A 17,353-nucleotide genomic window follows, 5' to 3' on the forward strand; every position below is an offset into this window, starting at 1 on the left:
TGCAAATCTGCACCTCCCTCCCTCCCCCCTCCTCCTCCCCTCCTTCCCTGCCCCGCCATCTCCGGGATGCGCCCTCCGCCTGCAACTCAGCCCTCCAAAAGTCAGCTCTGCACACAACTCCCGGGCCGCGGCGGCGCCTGCGTGCAGAAGCTCACTCGTGACCCAACAACAAAACAGCGATGCCAGGGCGCTAACGGCGCCCGGTGCCTCCCGAGCGCCCTCCCCACCACACACCTCCCGGGGCCGCCGCCCCCGCCCCCCGGTCGCGGGCCGAGTGCCCCCCCCACCCTAGCCCGGCCGCGGGCTCAGAGCGCGATCGGCAACAATGTTTACGTTCCGGGGATTATGACGTCGACGCCTCCCCCCCCACAACTGCTGAAAATGGTTTCCTAGGACTTTGCAAACGGATCTGCTTAAGTGTTGGTGCAAAACTTTGTAGATCTCGGCTCTGGCTTGCTTTATTTATTTATTTTTTTGGTTTGTTTTCTTTGGTCTTCTCTCCTTACCCCCTCTGCCAAAATGCAGGGGGCAGGAGTGTTGACAATTAATTGGTGAACTCTCCTAAAAAAATGGAGGCAGAGAAAGACTCTGGAAGAAGATTGGTGTGTAGCTTTTTTTTTTCCCCCCAGTCTGTATCTGGTATATGATAGATCTATTTTTTGTTGTTGTTGTTTCTCGCTGCCTTTTCTTTCCTTTTCTGTATTTTGCAAGAGGACCGGAAAAAAAATATAATAAATTGCATGCAAAAGGAAGCCAGCAGATTACTCCTCCAGTCTCTTGTGAAGCTCAGAGTCTCAGACACTTAAGTGGAGAGGTGGTAGCGGGGAAAGGCGTGGAAGGGGGCCGAGCGGGCTCGGGGTTCGCCCGGAATCTGGGGGGCTGCGGGGCCAGGCGCTGGGCGGTGGAGGGAGGAGGCAGGGGATGCGGGGAGTGGCGGGGGAGTCTCCTTAGGAAGTGAGTGTGCGCGCGCGCTTGTGGGGAGATGAGGCAGCTGCTGGTGCGTTTTGGGGTCTCGGATGGGAGCTTTGTGGCGGGCGGTCAGCCTCTCCCCCTCCCAAGCCCAGAACCCCCTCCCACCTCTTCTTCTTGCACTGGAGGGCGGTCGGCGGGGGCGGCTGGGGTCTCAGCCCTTCCATTTTAGCTTTCCAGCTTCCCGGGTAGGTCGGGGGCGGCTCCAGTCTTAGAAATGCCGCCAGCCCCCGGTTCCGGCTTCCCGGCTCTGCCGCCGCGGCTGCTGTTAGCGCCGAGCCGGGCGCCGCCGCGGCTCCTCCCGGGGCCTACAGATGCCCCGCCAGCCCGTGCGCGGAGCCCCCTTCGCGGGTTACATAACGAAGCTCCCGGCCGAGTGAGCAAAAGTCAACACCTTCCGGGGGTGGGGAGCAAAGGGAGCCCCCCCAGATGTCCCTTCCACGGCCTCCCGAGATGCAGGAGGGGAATGCCTTGGAGGGCGCAGCCAGACACTTGGGGGTGCGGCCCCTCTCGTTATCCTGATTTCCAGCATCTTGAGCGTTTGCGCAAAGTTGCTCGGGTCGCACTGGTAGGGTGCAGGGGTGCGCGGCTTCTGCACCTGTTGGAGCTGGGCCCAGGGTGAGAGGCGACCCTCAGGTCCCCCAGTAATGTCCCGGGCTCTCTGGCTTGGGTCCCCGCAGCGCCCGATTGACCGCCAGAGATACGACGAGAACGAGGACTTGTCGGACGTGGAGGAGATCGTTAGCGTCCGCGGCTTCAGCCTGGAGGAGAAGCTGCGCAGCCAGCTGTACCAGGGGGACTTCGTGCACGCCATGGAGGGCAAAGGTGAGGTGCCCCTTCCTCCAGCCGCCCTCCGCGCCGCAGCCCGAGCGCACGTGGGGAGGGAGCTGCCGGTGGCTGGGTTCGTATTTCGCGCCCGCGTCCCCCATTCCAGGGGATCCGGTGACGAAACGAGGCCGAGCACTGGGGGGGTGGGGTAGGGTGGGGTGGGGTGGCGAGGGAGGAGGGCAGGCTGAAACCGGGGCCGGGCGAGGGCCTAGGCCTGGCCAGCGCCCACCACCAGCCCCAGGGTGGGCAGAGCCGGGGGTCTGGCCGACAGAGAGACCTGGGGACGAACGGACGGGCGGACCGAGGGAAGGCGGGTGCGCCGCGTTCTATCCCTCCCGGAGCCGGCCCAGCTCCTTGCTCGCTGCCCGGCTGGAGTCAGACTGGGATGAGGCACCCAGGCCTGAATCCTCGCAAACTTCGTGCTATGTGGGCCCTGCCAGTTGGAAGCTGGCGCTGGGGGCGCCCAGGGGTCACCGAATGACGGGCCTCCTCAAGCCTGGGGTCTAAGGCACCCCATCACCTGGCGGGCTCTGCCAGATTGGAGCAGAGTCGCTGGCTCGGGTCCCCACCTAAGCCGGTGGCCTCTAGCCCTGCAGCTCTGACTGCTGGAAGGGGGGACTGCGGTTGAGGGGGTGATCACCCCTCCGGCTTAAGGCTGAGTCCCCTGTCCCCTGGCACTTTCCAAGTGAAGACTTGGGGCGCCCCTCTAGGACGTGGGGTTTCTTCCGGGCCTGAGCTCTGCCCCCTTCTGAGGGCCCTGCCAGTTTAGAGCCTCTAGGATTTGGGGATGCCACCCAGTTGGAGACTTTTAGGGCTATCATTTCTCCCTGACCCTGGTGCTGGGAGCGTGTCTGGGGACACCGCCCGGTCTTTGGGGGTGCTGCGGGGCTCCGGCTTGAGTCCGAGGCTTCCAGCGGTCCTGTGGGGTTGGTGGTTTGGAGGTGTCCTTGCTTACCTGGGCATTGCCCTTTGCCCTCCTGGGATTTGTGAGTTCATCCCCACACCCCCCCAAATATCCAAGTTCTCGGTGCCCGCGTTGTTTATCTCCCATCCCCCTTGGAAAACCCTTCCATCCCTCCGCGCGCTGATAGCTGAGAAGCCCTCCCGCCCCCAGGTTCCGCTCCAGTGTCTCGCCTCTGCTCTCTCCAGAGACCGTCCAGGCTTTGCGTTTTTGAAGTTTCCCTTTTGTGCCCCTGTTTTCTGGGGTGCTGGGCTCCCGTGGCAGGGGGTGGCTGTGGGGGGAGGGAAGAGGACATTTCTTCCAGCCTGCCCGGTCTTGAAGGGGCCATTCTCAGCTTCATTTAAATTTCCTTAGCACAAATGGGATTTTAATGCCTCGCCTTTCTTCACCCTCAAACTGAGTAGTTGACGGATCCTATGAGAAAACAATATGCAAACTCTTCCTGGTCATTTGTGAGGAATGCTCTGCCCGGGGACCTCAAGAGAGTTTTCTCAGGCTCATTGGAAGAAGCCGAAAGCTGACCCTGGGGGTGGGCTTTGGGGGTGTGTGTGTGTGTAGGGGGCAGGGGTTCCAGCAAGGGAGATTGCTTCAATCTGCTGTCCGGGCTCCTTTCAAAGGAGCCGGACGGCCCTAGGGTTTTGGTAGTTAATTCAGATCTGGCCCCAAAACTCGAGGGAGGAGCTGAGACACAGAAGGAGCCCTGAGCCTGGATTCAAGATAGAAGCTTCTTAAACTTCTGTGCCTTCAAATCCTTAGGAATCCCCATTCACTGGGAGCCCCTGGGGATCTGAGCTGCTAAGGTCAGGGCTCTCCCCAGCCCTGGTTTTGTTCTCTCCCTCTCGGAGCTGCGCTGCCTCGGCCTCCTCCCCCTCCGAGCTGCCCCGGTGAACTGCTCGCCTGGGGCAGGGGCTTCCGTGACCTGTGAGCTCCTCCGTCTCCTGACTGGCCGGCGAGGCCTGGCGCCCTCGTGGATCCGTTCCCTGAGGATTTGGGGCTGCGAGGGTTCGTCTCAGCCTCTCTCCCCTCCACAGTTAGGGTAAGGATTTGGGGGTCTGCACCAGACAGACCCCCCCCCAGGCGGAAAACGGTGCCGTGCATTTTCTCTGGGCTTCTCCACGTCCTCTTTGCACAGTCTTCTCCGCCCGGGGAGCACCCCTCTGGGTTACCCCGTTGGAGCAAGTATTGTGACGGCTGCAGCACAATTTCACCATTAAGACAACAAAGCTGTGCCCAGTTCCCTAGTTATTTTGGCACCAAATACACAGTTTCCAGGGAAACCAGCTCCCCCCCCTCCCCTTCACTATACAGGATATTACAATAAGATCTTCCCCGATGCTCAGCTACAATGAGAGCCCTCCTCCCAGCCTCCTCTCCGGGCCTTCAGACCCTCCCAGGTGGCATTCTTCCGTCTTGCAGTCCCTTCCCTTTCTGAGCTCAGCTAGGGATGCGTGTCTCTGTCTCTCTGTTCTCAGCGCCGGCCCGGGCTCCTTCTGTGTGGGGTTCTTTCATGAGTCTCCGCTCCCCACCCCTCGCCCAGCCTTGGGCTGTTCATTGACAAGTTCTGACCCGTGGGGCATGCCGGGAATGACTGAGTAGGCAGAGGAGCCGAGAGTTGGCATGGTTTCTCCTGGGCTTCGCCTAATCCATTTCCCTGTCATTTTCCACGGAGCTTTTGCCCTCGAGCCGGTGCCTGCGACTACTGTAACCCCCCCCGCCCCCCGCCATCATTTTTCTCCCCCTCACCCATGGACTGGGGTTCATTCGCTGCTTCGTGGCTTCACCAGCTTGTTTTAATTCCGATATCCGAACAGATTTCAACTACGAGTATGTGCAGAGAGAAGCCCTCAGGGTTCCCCTGATATTTCCAGAGAAGGATGGACTGGGAATTAAGTAAGTTGCCGAAACTGATTGCTCCCTCCTCCGCCCCCGCCCCGCCCTCTGCCTCCCTAACTAACACAGTTTGCAGCTCGGGATGGGTTCCTTATATCCTTTGCCCCACCCCTTAGCACTGGGAAGGGTGTTTCTTCATAGCCTGGGGAATACAGGATCTCCTTGTTCAAGCCCTGACAAAGGGGAAAACCCTCCAAAGATTGGACTTATTCAGAGAATCTGGGCAAAGAGGATATAGGATGTTTAAACAGTGTCGACTTGCTCCCCTGATTCACCCCAGTTAACACGCGGTGACTTCCTAAAGAGAGTGTCCCCCCTCTCCAAATCAGGAAACTGAGGCAGCTGCTGGGCTGGGAAGGGATGGGCCGGCCTCCGGGCCCAGAGGTAGGGCACCTGGTTGTGTCTCCGGCTCCCACTGTGCGGGGATTGGTCCTTGCCTGTGGGGGGCGTGGCTCCCAGGAAGCCAGGCCCGGCTCCCCTGTCTCAGCCTCCCTCCCCTGCCCTAGCACCTGCCTCCGCACTGGGTCTTGTTTGGTTTACGTTCTCTTAGCGATCTGTCAGAGCTCCAGGTGGGGAGCCATCTGGGAGGCAGGCTGGAAGAACAGGTTTCCACCCCTTGGGCAGGGGTGGGGAGGAGGCTGAGGGTGTCATCCCGGCGGGCTGCCCTCTCCAGCACCTACCTCCTGCCACGCTTGCGCAAGAGTCTCATTCCCCGCGGTAGAAATGAAACCTGCGGCATCGTTGTTAATGAGTAGTGAATGTCACCATAATCATTACAGCTGGCTGGGTTACCGTACCCCTGGAGTCGGTATGGTGATTGTGCCTTTTCTTCCTTCGAAACGTACAGGGGTCCCTCCCACCTTCCTTCAAACTCATCGTGCTCATTATTATTATTATTATTATTAATTTTTAAAAGATTTTATTTATTTATTTTTAGAGAGGGGGAAGGGAGGGAGATAGAGAGAGAGAGAGAGAAACATCGATGTGTGGTTGCTGGGGGTCATGGCCTGCAACCCAGGCATGTACCCTGACTGGGAATCGAACCTGCGACACTTTGGTTCGCAGCCTGCGCTCAATCCACTGAGCTCCGCCAGCCAGGGCTCAGATTATTTTCCAGAGGGAGAGTCACAGAGAGGGGTGCACCCCGAAAGAAGCAGGTGTTTGAATGCCCGGCTCTGGCTCTTACCCCTGACACCACACTTGGGTCTTCCCTGGAAGAGTGGGCGGACAGGGGATGTCCCTGTTCTTTCTTGTAGCGGGAGCTGAGTTCAGGGGTCCGGGAGAGTGTGCGGGTTCGGTTTGCACATTGGGGCTCAGCAGGGGCTCAGCAGCGAAAGCAAGGGAACCCTCTAGGAGAAACGGTCACCCTGCCCCCAGAGTTGGGTCTCACCCGGGTTTCTGGCTTCTCACCGAAGTCTGCGGCTCGTTTTTCAGGATGCCGGACCCTGACTTCACTGTCCGCGACGTCAAGCTGCTGGTGGGTGAGTAGCTGGCTGCGCGCCGTGATCCTGTAGGTCGAGCGATGCTGAGGTAGGGAGAGGGGGGAGAGGGATGGGGGCCCGCCCACCCGCCTGCTTAGGTTTGAGCTGCCTCTGACAACCTAGGCCCCTGGGAGGACCCAGGAGGAGGCATGAGCTGCACCCGCGTCGCCGTCGTGGGGAACAGGTCTGATTGCGGGGTCCTAAGGAGCTGGGTCAGAGGTGCCCGCCAGTGCGCAGTTTGACGAGGCCGCCTTGTACCCCGGCCTCCAGCTCGGGTGTGGGCGCCGCAGTCTTAGATCTCTCCCTTGCGTTTGCGAGTTGCAGGGTGAGCGCTGCGTGCTTTGTGACTTTCTGACTTTCCACGGGAGGGCTTGTTCCCCTGTTCCCACTTTCTCAGGGCGCTAGGCAGGTCAGGGGCGGGGCGACCGCGGAGAGCCAGGCTGGTTAATGCCCGGAGGGCCTGCGGAGTGGCCGCTCACGTGCGGCTCTGGACGGCTGCTGACCAGGTAGCAGGCAGCATTTCAGATTGCATGGGGAGTCGATCGAGAAATCCATTCTTTCCAGAAGTGTTTCTCAAGTGGCTCCTACATGGCTCCTACATTAGGCTGTGAGCATGACAGGCAAGATTCCTGCCCTCTTGGTTGGAGTGATGGGTGAGAAAAGTCAGCAGCTTTTACAAATACACCTTTCTCCAACAATTGTATTTATTGACTTGAGAGAGAAAGAAAAGCAGCTGTTGGCTGTTCCGCTGCTTTATGCATTCGTTGGTTGAGTCTTGCACGATCGAACCAGCAACCTTGGTGCACTGGGACGGCGCTCCCACCCACGGAGCTACCCAGCCAGGGCTAAAAATACACATCCTTCTGAAGGGTGCTCAGGGCCGAGGAGTAAAGTAGGTTAATGGGATGGATCGTGATGGTGTTTTATTTAGATGGGGCCGTGGAAGAAGGGCCTGGGGGTGGCGTGAGGACATCTGGACAGGCACCTGACTGATGGTGGGAAGCTGGCTGTGGGAAAGAATGTTCCAGATTGTGGGATGAACAAAGGGCAAAGGTCAGGAGGTCCGGGGAGGGGAGCAGAATGAGCAGGGGGAAAAGCAGCGTGAGAAGGGAGGGGCCCCTGGGGCCCCTCCCAGGGCCAGGTTCGTGCAGGGCCTGGTAGGGAGTCGGGGTTTGACAGCTGGTGTGATGGGAATGCAGTTGGGAGTTTAACGTGTGGTGAGCAGGTAACTGTGTGACTTGATTATTTTCTCAGGGCGGGGGGGGCGGTTACACAGTTTTCTACATATGGAGATAAAATTCACATACCATCAATGGCACCACCGAGCTCTTTTTGACTGTACCATCCAGTGGTGTTTAGTATGGGCACAGTGTTGTGGGACCATCATCGGCACAGTCTTACTCCGGAACACTGCTTTCACCCTCAAAACCCTGTGCCTCCCAGTTCCCCGCTGCCTCTGTCCCCTGTCAGCCACTGATCCGCTTTCTGCCTCTGTGGGTTTGTCTGTTCTGGACTTTTCGTGTCAATGGAATCATGTAATATGTGGTCCTTTGCGATGCTGGCTTCTGGCTCAGCATCATGTTCTCGAGGTTCATCCACGTCGTGGCAGGTGTCAGGGCTTTGTTCCTTTTCACGGCCCAGTAATATTCCACTGCAGGGACTGACCGCATTTCGTGTAGCGGCTGATGGACGGACATTTCGGTCGTTTCTAGTTCTTCGCTTTTTATGAATAATGCTCCTGGAGGTAGTTATGCACGAGTCTTAGGTGGACATATGTTTCATTTCTCTTGGGTGTATATTCCTAGGGCTGGAATTGCTGGGTCATTCGGTAACTATATTTAACCTCCCGAGGAACTGCCAGCCTGCTTTCCAGAGCAGCTGCGCCATTTTACGTGCCCATTAGCCATGCCCGAGGGCTCCGGTTTCTCCACGTGCGCGCCAACACTTGTCATTGTCTGTCTTGTTGACGGGAGCCACCCTAGTGGGTGTGAAGTGGTGTGATCTCGTTGAAGTTTTCCAGAAGCCGATTCTGGTGGCGGTGTGTGGGGGGTGAAGACAGCTGACCGGTGGGTGTGTCGGATAATCCAGCGTGAATAATTGACCCAAAAGTGTGTTAACTGATACTCGGAAGGGAGGGCCGTTGTCTGGAGACGGTACCGATGACGGAAGGACCTGGGTTAATTGGCTGGGGCTCGCTCGGGAAGGGGTAGGTTTCCTTTTTAAGTGGCATTCCCGAGGTGTTGAAGGAAGGGAACATCAGAGTGGAGCACACTTTCCCGATCAGACAGTGGACTCGATAAATCAAGTCTCGAGACCCAGGCGGCCCAGGCGACCCGCTGTGGTGCCTCAACCCAGCCCCAGCCTTTGCTGTTCAGGAACCTTGTTGCAGGCCCCGCTCTGCTAGCTGGCAGACGATGTGGGGCAGGCTGCTTCACCTCCCTGAGCCTCTGTTTCCTCATCTGCAGAGTGGAGCTTCATCGCAGAATCTGCCTGGAAGAAGAGCTTTGTGAGAGAATGAATAGGATGCTTAGAAGTATGCCGGATGATGGGCACTCAGTGAGAGGTTCCCACTATTATTATTTATTGGGCTGATGAGATCTTCTTTATGATCAAGGATTAAAGCCAGATTCTCAAATCTGGGGTTCAGGCTACATCCCAGTCTTAACGGACCTCGCTCTTGGCCCTTTTGAGGGATTTTCAAGCCCTCTGCAGTCCCATGATGAGAGCAGACCGCCTCTTCTTCCCTTCAGCCTCCTTCTTCTCATTGTGGAAGCAAATCGACGGGGCCCGTGTCCTCGCCAGTTCTTGGAGAGCCTAGGATGGCAAAGACAGCAGGACTAGCCCTGGCTGGTGCAGCTCAGTGGGTTGAGCGCCGGCCTGCGAACCAAAGGGTCGCTGGTTCAATTCCCAATCAGGGCACATGCCTGGGTTGCGGACCAGGTCCCCACCTTGGGGGCATGTGAGAGGCAACCACACATTGACATTTCTCTCCCTCTCTTTCTCCCTCCCTTTCCCTTTCTGTAAAGAAATGAATACATAAAATCTCAACAAGAAAGCAAGCAAGCAGGACTAGTAATACCTGCACAGCCTCCTCTGGCGTTTCTGTGATGATCAGATGGTTGGTGAACATTAACGTGCTTTGTAAGGTGTAGCGAGCTCTGACGCCAGGAGACATGCCTGTAATTATGGTTAGCGTGGGGTATCATTACCTCGTTTCAGTGCACACAGACATCCAGAGAGCAGCCATAGGGCACTTCTTAATAGTGACTTAAGTGACAAGTGTAACTCAAGCTGGCCTAAGCAAAACAGAATTCACAGGCGTCCGCAATAAGTTCAAGCCAGGGGTGGCTTCCGGGCATGTCTAGACCTAAGCGCTCCAAGATCTCAAGAAGTTGCCTGTTTCCCTTTCTGTTTCCCTCTTTTGCTGCATCTTTCTTTGTGCTTTCTTCTTTGGCGAGCTCCTCCCTGTGTGGTGGCAAAGTTGGGGAGCCAGCAGCTCTAGGCTTCACCCCTACTAGCTTAGGGTCCTCCTTCGCACCCCCCTGTACCCCCCCCCTCACCCAGTAATTGCATCAGCTGTCTCTGGGTGGGCCTCTGAGTGGCTTAGCACACCCACACCTCCCGGAGCTGGTGGTGGCCCGGTCAGCCCGGCAGACCCACGCGCACGGTGCACGGGAAGGAGGGACTCCCTAGGGTTGCAGGGTGATGGGAACATGCCCCGGATGTAAATGGCAGTCTTGCTTTGGAAGGGGAGGCTGGACCAACCCTCCAGTGAGTGTGGGATCCCAGCCTCCTGCCCCCTCCCTGGGCTCTGCTTTGGGAGGGGGATGTTCGGGAAAGAGGCTGGTGCACACCCAGGTGTTCGGGCCATGACTTGGGGCTACAGATTCTTTTCTTATGTTCTCAACTCGGGATTTTCTCTGAAAGCCCTGTTTCTCTGCTCACTGGGAAGATTGGTATGTAGCCTCTCTTACTAGCTCCCTGCCTTTTAAAAAAGAAAGAAAGAAAGGGCGCTTTCCATTTCTAGCACGCTGTACACTTAATATAAAAACTTTTTATATGCCCTGACCAGTGTGGCTCAGTTGGTTGAGCGTTGTCCTGCAAAGCAAAACGTCGCCGGTTCAATCCCTGGTAAGGGCACATGCCTGGGTTCAGTACCTAGTCGGGGTGCGTACAAGAAGCAACTAATGGAGGTTTCTCTCTCACATCAATGTTTCTCTCCCTCTCTCCCTCCCTTCCCCTCTCTCTAAAAAATAAACTCATTTTTTTCTTTTTTTTTAAAGTTTATTTATTTTTTAGAGAGAGGGGAAGGGAGGGAGAAAGTGGAGAGAGACAGCTATTGGTTGCCTTTCTCACGCTGCAGCTGGGGACTGGCCCTCGACCCAGATGTGTGCCCTGACCTGAACTTGAACCTGTGACCCTTCAGTCCACAGGCCAGCGTTCAATCCTGTGAGCCACACCAGCCAGGGCTAAATGAATAAAGTCTTAAAAAAAAACCCTTTTTATTCAAGTGCAATACATGAGAGGGACCCAAAGAAAACCCAGAATGATCTTCTGGAGGGCAGGCCTCTTACAGGCCAGGCTTCCCTGCTAGGTGAATGTTCTGGGGACCCGTCTGCATCAGTGTGCCAGCTGGTGTGGTTGTGAGAGGCTGTGTTTGGCTTCAGTGAATATTTTTTTTGAAGACTCTTTCAATGCCCCTGCCCATTTCATGTTGGGTGATTTATAAGTGCACCTGCCCACGCTGAGTGTCAGCAGTTTTTGACCAAAAACAGCACGACCCCACTGCCTCACCCTCCCTATTCACCCGATCTCGCCCCGAGCGACATTTTTTGTTTCCCTGGATGGAAAAAGTCCTCAGAGGGAAACATTTTGCCGGTGTGGAAGAGATCAAACAAACAAACAAGCAAAATGGCAGAAACACTAAAAGGCATCAAAACCGACAAGTTCAAAAACTCTTTTGAGCCATGGAAAAAAGTCTCCACAGGTGTAATACATCAAAAGGAGAGTATTTTGAAGGTGACTGAAGTTTACACACGGAAGAATAAATACAGAATTTTTTTAAATGACTTTTAAAAAAAGATTTTATTTATTTCTTTTTAGAGAGGGAAGGGAGGGAGAAAGAGAGAGAGAAACATCAATGTGCGGTTGCTGGGGGCCGTGGCCTGCAACCCAGGCATGTGCCCTGACTGGGAATTGAACCTGCCACACTTTGGTTTGCAGCCCGCACTCAATCCACTGAGCTATGCCAGCCAGGGCAGAATTTTTAATAAATAAACTCTGCTTTCTTTGGGTCCCCCACGTATACATAGGACAGGGCGCATACAGTACCCACACAGCCTGGTAATTGTAATAACTGGGGCACCCCAGGGCGAGGGGCACCCCAGAGCCAGCACCCCACACGTTTCCGTGCAGTCAGCACCCGCCCCTGTCCTCCTGACCTCCGACAGCGCTGTCTTAGCTTGCCTGTCCCCACACTGCATGTCAGTGGGACCACTCGGGGTGTCCTCTGTGGGCTTGGGCTTCTTTCGTGCACCTTGGTGTTGACGAGATTCGTTCATGTTGTGCGTAGTCGTCGAGGGTTTATTTTTCACTGCTACATCGTTTTGCAATATGTGACTTTATGAATTGACTTGATTCATTCTGCTGTTCCTGGCCACTTGGGGAATTGTCAGTTTAAGGCTCTACGAATAGTGTCACTGTGAACATTCTAGAACGTGACTGGGTGAGCAGGTGGGTGCATTTCGGTTAGAAATATGCAGGGGGTGCAAAAGTAGCTTTATAGTACACGAAACACAGTTTTACTGTTGTGTTATTATTTATTTTATTTATATATTTTTTAAACTTACTGACTTGAGAGAAGCAGGGGAGAGACAGAGAGAGAGAAACAGCAATTTGTTGTTCCACTGATTTATGCATTCATTTGTTGATTCTTGCATGTGTCCTGACCTGGGATCGAACCCACAACCTTGGTGTATCAGGATGACGCTCTAACCAACTGAGCTATGGGCCAGGGCCATATTCTTGTATTACCTTTTATTAATTATTGTATTTTCCATACGAACACCCTGTATTTGCTCCACCCTGTATTTAAAAGTGGAATTGCTTGGGTCATAGAAAATGCATGTTTTCTTGGGCTCAGTAGTTACTGCCGAGTAACTGTTCAGAGGGGTTGTTCTGGTTCTGGTTCTGGTTCTGGCCGCTCCACGTCCTCCCCAGGGGGTGGTGTTCTATCCCTATGATTCCGGCCGAGCTCCCATGCTGGGGGGTGGCCACAGTGGCGTCTCCCTGCAGTTTCGGTTAGCCTTTCTCTCACGGAGAACCGAATGGAACCCCATTTCGTGCTCATGTGCTATTTGGAATCCTTCTGTTGTGAAATATCTGATCAGGTCTCTTGTCTGTGGTTTTATTTTCAAGGATTGTCTCTTCTTGGGTTTGCTCTGGCTGCGTCACAGCTCCGCAGACTGGGTGACGTGAACGGCAGGAATCTCTTTTCTCGTCGTTCTGGAACTAGAGGTTGCGGATCACCGTGTCGGCAGGGGCGGTTTCTCCAAGGCTCCCTGCCCTCGGCCTGCAGACCTCTGCCTTCTCTCCGTGTCTTCACACGGCCTTCCCTCTGTGTATCTGTGTCTTCGCTCCTTGTTTGAGGATGCCCGTCTCGTCGGATGGGGGCCCACCCGAGAGAACTCGTGTTACTGTAATCACCTCTGTAAAGTCCTCACCCCCGAATTCGGTTACATATTTCAAGTTACTGGGGGTTACGACCTGAACATACGGAATTCTGGGGACACAAGTCAGCCCCTGACATAAAGGTTCTTTTGTATATTCTAGATATGGGTACACATTCTAGAATCTTCTCTGACTTTGTGGGCCGCCTTTTCATCCTCTTAAAGATGTCTTGGAATAGACGGAAGCTCTTCATTTTAACATAGATCATTTAGCTCGTCTTGGTTCATTAGCTGTTTTTGTCTCTTGTTTCAGAAATTTTGGCATACTCCAAGGTCTTGAAGATGTCCATACAGTTCTATCGAAAAAACCTCATCCTTTGAACTCTCACATTTCAACTGTAGTTCACCTGGGATTGACTTTTCGTGTGTTTGGTCCGAGAGAGGGGTCAAGGTCCTTTTCCTATGTAGATATCTAGTTGACTCAGTACCATTATTAAAAAAAAACACACCCTCCATCTAAGGCACCAAGGCGTCATCTTTGTCATAAATTAGCGGACGGCCTCTGTGTGGGTCTGCTCCTGGATGCCCTAGTCTGTGTCTCTCCACGGAAGACGGGTGATTTCACAGCCTCGGATTCGGGGTTGAGGGGCTGGGGAGGAGACGGGAGCAGCGAGCATTTTTGCTGCCTCGGAAGATGATTTAAACCCACTGAAAAAAACGTATCCATAAAGGGATTCATTGTTGATACTGTGTCACCCAGGATCTGCAGCTTGGGGTGGGGGGTGTTACCAATTACCTCTTTATTGGATTTCTCTCTGTGCAGGATGCTCGAGCGAACCGATGCTTTCTTTGGCCCCTTCTCTTGAAAAAAATCTTCGTGATAAATCACCTCATTCAGTATTCATTTATTCTTCCGATTATAGTAATAATCACCTCTCTCTCACTGGTTGTTTGCCGTGTGACCTCATTTTGTCCTCACCCATAGTATACATTGAAGCGTTACTGTTGACTTCTCCAGACCAGGGATCTGAGGCTTGGAGGGGTCGAGCCTCACAGTGAGAGGGCGGCCGGGCTAGGGCCCGGGTCACTGGGGTGTTTGCACAGCCCGTGCTTTCGCTTTACTACTTGCTACCCTCACCCTGTCCCCAACGTGAACCCTCCCCCATGCTTCACTCACAAGCGCACCGTGCGCCTGTCTGTGTTGTGTCTGGTTACACAGGCTCCCGAGACCTGGGCTCTGCCCTTGACCTGCTGTGCTGAGGGAAATGGCTAAATTAAAGGTAGCTGGCTTGTCCCCAGACCTTCTTTTTTTTTTTTTAAGATTAAGAAAATTAGCCCTGGTTGGCGTAGCTCAGTGGATTGAGCGCCAGCCTGTGAACCAAAGCATCGCAGGTTCGATTCCCAGTCAGGGCACATGCCTGGGTTGCGGGTCACATGAGAGGCAACCACACACTGATGTTTCTCTCTCTCTCTCCCTCCCTTCACCTCTCTAAAAATAAATAAATAAAATCTTTAAAAAAAGAACATCTTATTTAAAAAAATAATTTTAGAGAGAGGGGAAGGGAGGGAGAAAGAGAGGGGTAGAAACATTGATGTGCAAGAGAAACATTGATTGGTTGCCTCTCACACGCCCCCTACTGGGGACCTGGCCCACAAACCCAGGCATGTGCCCTGACTGGGAATCGAACCAGTGACCTTTCAGTTCTCAGGCCAGTGCTCATTCCACTGAGCCACACCAGCCAGGGCGAGTTTTAAACACTGAAAGGGTCCTTAGAACGCTTCTAGTCCTGCTTTCCCATTTCACAGGTGGGCAGACCTGAGGCCTGGAGAGAAGTCAGTCGCAAGTTACCCAGACAGTAGGTGGCACGCCAGATTCTGATGCAGGGTTCAATTTCAGCGACTGGGAGGAGGCGATGCCTATAATAGGACCCCAGAGGAAAGGAGACGAGTGTGCGTGTTGGGTGGGGGAGGGTGTGCGGGTGCACAGATGAGTTCAGTTCCGGCCACACTGAATTTGAGCCCAGGAGAGAGGTCAGGGTTGGACAGACCGGCGGGGGAGGCATCCGACTGGCAGAACAGATAGAAATTCAAGGAGGGCGCCCTGGCTGGCGTAGCTCAGTGGATTGAGCGTGGGCTGCGAACCAAAGTGTCGCAGGTTCGATTCCCAGTCAGGGCACATGCCTGGGTTGCAGGCCACAGGCCCCAGCAACTGCACATGGATGTTTCTCTCTCTCTCTTTCTGCCTCCCTTCCCTCTCTAAAAACAAACAAACAAACAAACAAACAGAAATCCGAGGAGGGAAAGGTGGACGAGGTCAGGAGAGCTGAGGACCGTGACCCCCAAGGGAGGAGGAAGGTTTTGGGGGGGTGCAGTCATGTCCTCCGGTGCTCCCTGTATAAGGTGAACACCCACCTCACGGATTGGTTTTATTTCCCTTGTCCTAGAAAGCTATTTCTCTAAAATCAAAGTCTGGGGCGTGCTCAAGGCCGTGGGCAACCGTGCTCGCCTCTGCCCACTGCTGGCCTGGTACACACATCACCCCCTGGGGGCGGGGGCTCCGCGGAATACGGGCAGTACTAGCCACTGTTCACAGAGACCTTATTGCTACGAGCCAGCGACCTTGCATGTATTGTTTTGTCTGATCTACGTAAAACCATATGTATCGCTGCCCCCGTTTTACACACGTCAGATCTGAGGCTCGGAGTGACTGGTCACAGCCAGATAGGGAGCGCGTGGGAGGGGCAAGGATGCGCGCGCATCTCCGTCCGACGTGCAGCGGCGGCCGGCTCTCCGCAGCTCCCGCTCCAGGAGGCGGCTGCGCTTGCCTTGAGTGTCTTTTCGGGTTTCCCTGCCTGATTGGGTTCTGCCCCGATTTGCTAGTCTGGGTTTGCATCATATGCCCACCTGCCTATGCAGGGGCTCGGGGTCTTGACCCCAGAAGACAGCCTGGCACTGACCAGTCCCGGGGGTCATTGTAAAAGGTGCAGAGGTCAGGAGGCGGAAGGTGTTAATGCTTTGGGAAGCCCTGAGCATCTGGGCAAGCCTAGGGCTGGGGAGAGGATTTTTCCTGAGTTTGGTTAGGGACAGTGTCTTTTTTTTTTTAAGATTTTATTTATTCACTTTTAGAGAAGGAAGGGAGGGAGAAAGAGAGAGAGAGAGAAACATCAATGTGCGGTTGCTGGGGCCTGTGGCCTGCAACCCAGGCATGTGCCCTGACTGGGAATCGAACCTGGGACACTTTGGTTCGCAGCCTGCGCTCAATCCACTGAGCTACGCCAGCCAGGGTGGGACAGTGGCTTTAATGGGGGACCCCTGCTTTTATGTCTACAAAGTGCTTTTGGTCATTGTGTCAGGACACTAGGGCAGGTCCTGTTGTCCCCACTTTCCAGATGCAGAAACTGAGGCCCGGTGAGGTTCAGGGATATACCCAAGGCCTCCCTGCTGGGAAATAGAAGAGCAGGATTTGAACCTGTGGCCAGTTCTCTTGCTGATAAAGTCAGCCTTTGTGAGACGGATGAGGCAAGACTCCCTAGGAGAGAACTAAAAAAACCAGTGCAGAAACTGGAGGATGACGGAGAAGGTTCCAGAAGAATGACACAGACCAGTTGGGTGCACTTTCTGAAGGACGGGCTCGGGGGAGTTCGGGGTCGGGGCCCACGTGTGATTCCCATTAGTGTTCAAGGTGACTTTCAGCAGCCCCTCCTGGCCGCGGCTGGAGCGGGGGACTCTGGGAGCTGACTGATGGGGCCTTCACAGCAAGGGCCAGGGGGCCACGGATTAATTTATGCAGCTGGAATTCGTTGGGTGTGTGTGTGTGTGTGTGTGTGTGTGTGTAGCCTGTGAGCCCAGCGAACCAATGAGACTGGGAGGGAGGGGCGGGGGCAGGGGAGAGAGGGAGAGGGCTGAGCTGCCGGCCTACTTAGCAATGCCAGGCACCCAGCACCCGCCCGAGGGGAACCTTTCCCCTGCAACCCACTGCCTTCGGGGGCCGGAGGGTTGCAGCGCTGTGTGTCCCTTGCAGGCTCCAGAGGGCGGCTTGTCCCTGTCACCTGCTCTGGGTGGCTGCTCCCTGGAGCTGGGAGGGCCACATTCCGCCTTGGCACTGATCTGTCCCTTCTGTCCCTGTGGGCATTTGCTGGGCTTCCTGCTCAGAGACGGGACACTTGTACCCAGCTCTCCTTTGCCACTGGTGGCAGATCAGACAGGGAACCTGAGAAGACGGAGCGTCAACTCTTAATCCCCCAGCTCAGACCAAAAGGGACTGGCAGGCCCCAACTGTCCCCCGTGACCCCTCTGGGCCTCTTCTGCCCCCTTCCCCCCACTTCACATTTAACGGATCTGAGCTGAGGATTTAAGAACTAGGCTAAAAGTCAGCACGGTGGCCCTGGAAGAGGACCCACACATGACCTAAGCCTGTGGCTTTCAAAGGGAGTTCCTAAGAATCTGGGTGTCAGTTCTGAGCACCCTTCCACCTCAGCCTGAGCTCTTGTTTTTATTCATGCATTCGGCTCTTGTCAAAGCTCCTGTTTGAAGAAAGAGTTTTGTGGCAACCCAAA

At 55.0% G+C, this 17,353-nt stretch overlaps 1 protein-coding gene across 6 annotated transcripts in view; it reads left to right on the forward strand.

The window, feature by feature from the left end:
* The first annotated feature begins 295 nt into the window (after nt 1–295).
* Nucleotides 296–17,353, forward strand: part of KDM2B (lysine demethylase 2B) — a 102,477-nt gene continuing 85,419 nt past the window's right edge. For 2 of the 6 annotated variants that reach the window (XM_036014582.1, XM_036014583.1), the window contains exons 1-4: nt 1,172–1,345; nt 1,650–1,794; nt 4,570–4,648; nt 6,083–6,129. In XM_036014582.1, the coding sequence (XP_035870475.1) occupies nt 1,187–1,345; nt 1,650–1,794; nt 4,570–4,648; nt 6,083–6,129 (430 nt within the window). In that variant the 5' untranslated portion in view covers nt 1,172–1,186. Of the gene's footprint in view, nt 603–935; nt 998–1,171; nt 1,346–1,649; nt 1,795–4,569; nt 4,649–6,082; nt 6,130–17,353 lie in introns of those variants that run through there. The other 4 variants (XM_036014584.1, XM_036014585.1, XM_036014586.1 and 1 more) reach the window with 4 other exon arrangements.

Source organism: Phyllostomus discolor, chromosome 13 (assembly GCF_004126475.2).
Source record: "Phyllostomus discolor isolate MPI-MPIP mPhyDis1 chromosome 13, mPhyDis1.pri.v3, whole genome shotgun sequence".
Classification (NCBI taxonomy): Eukaryota; Metazoa; Chordata; class Mammalia; order Chiroptera; family Phyllostomidae; genus Phyllostomus; species Phyllostomus discolor.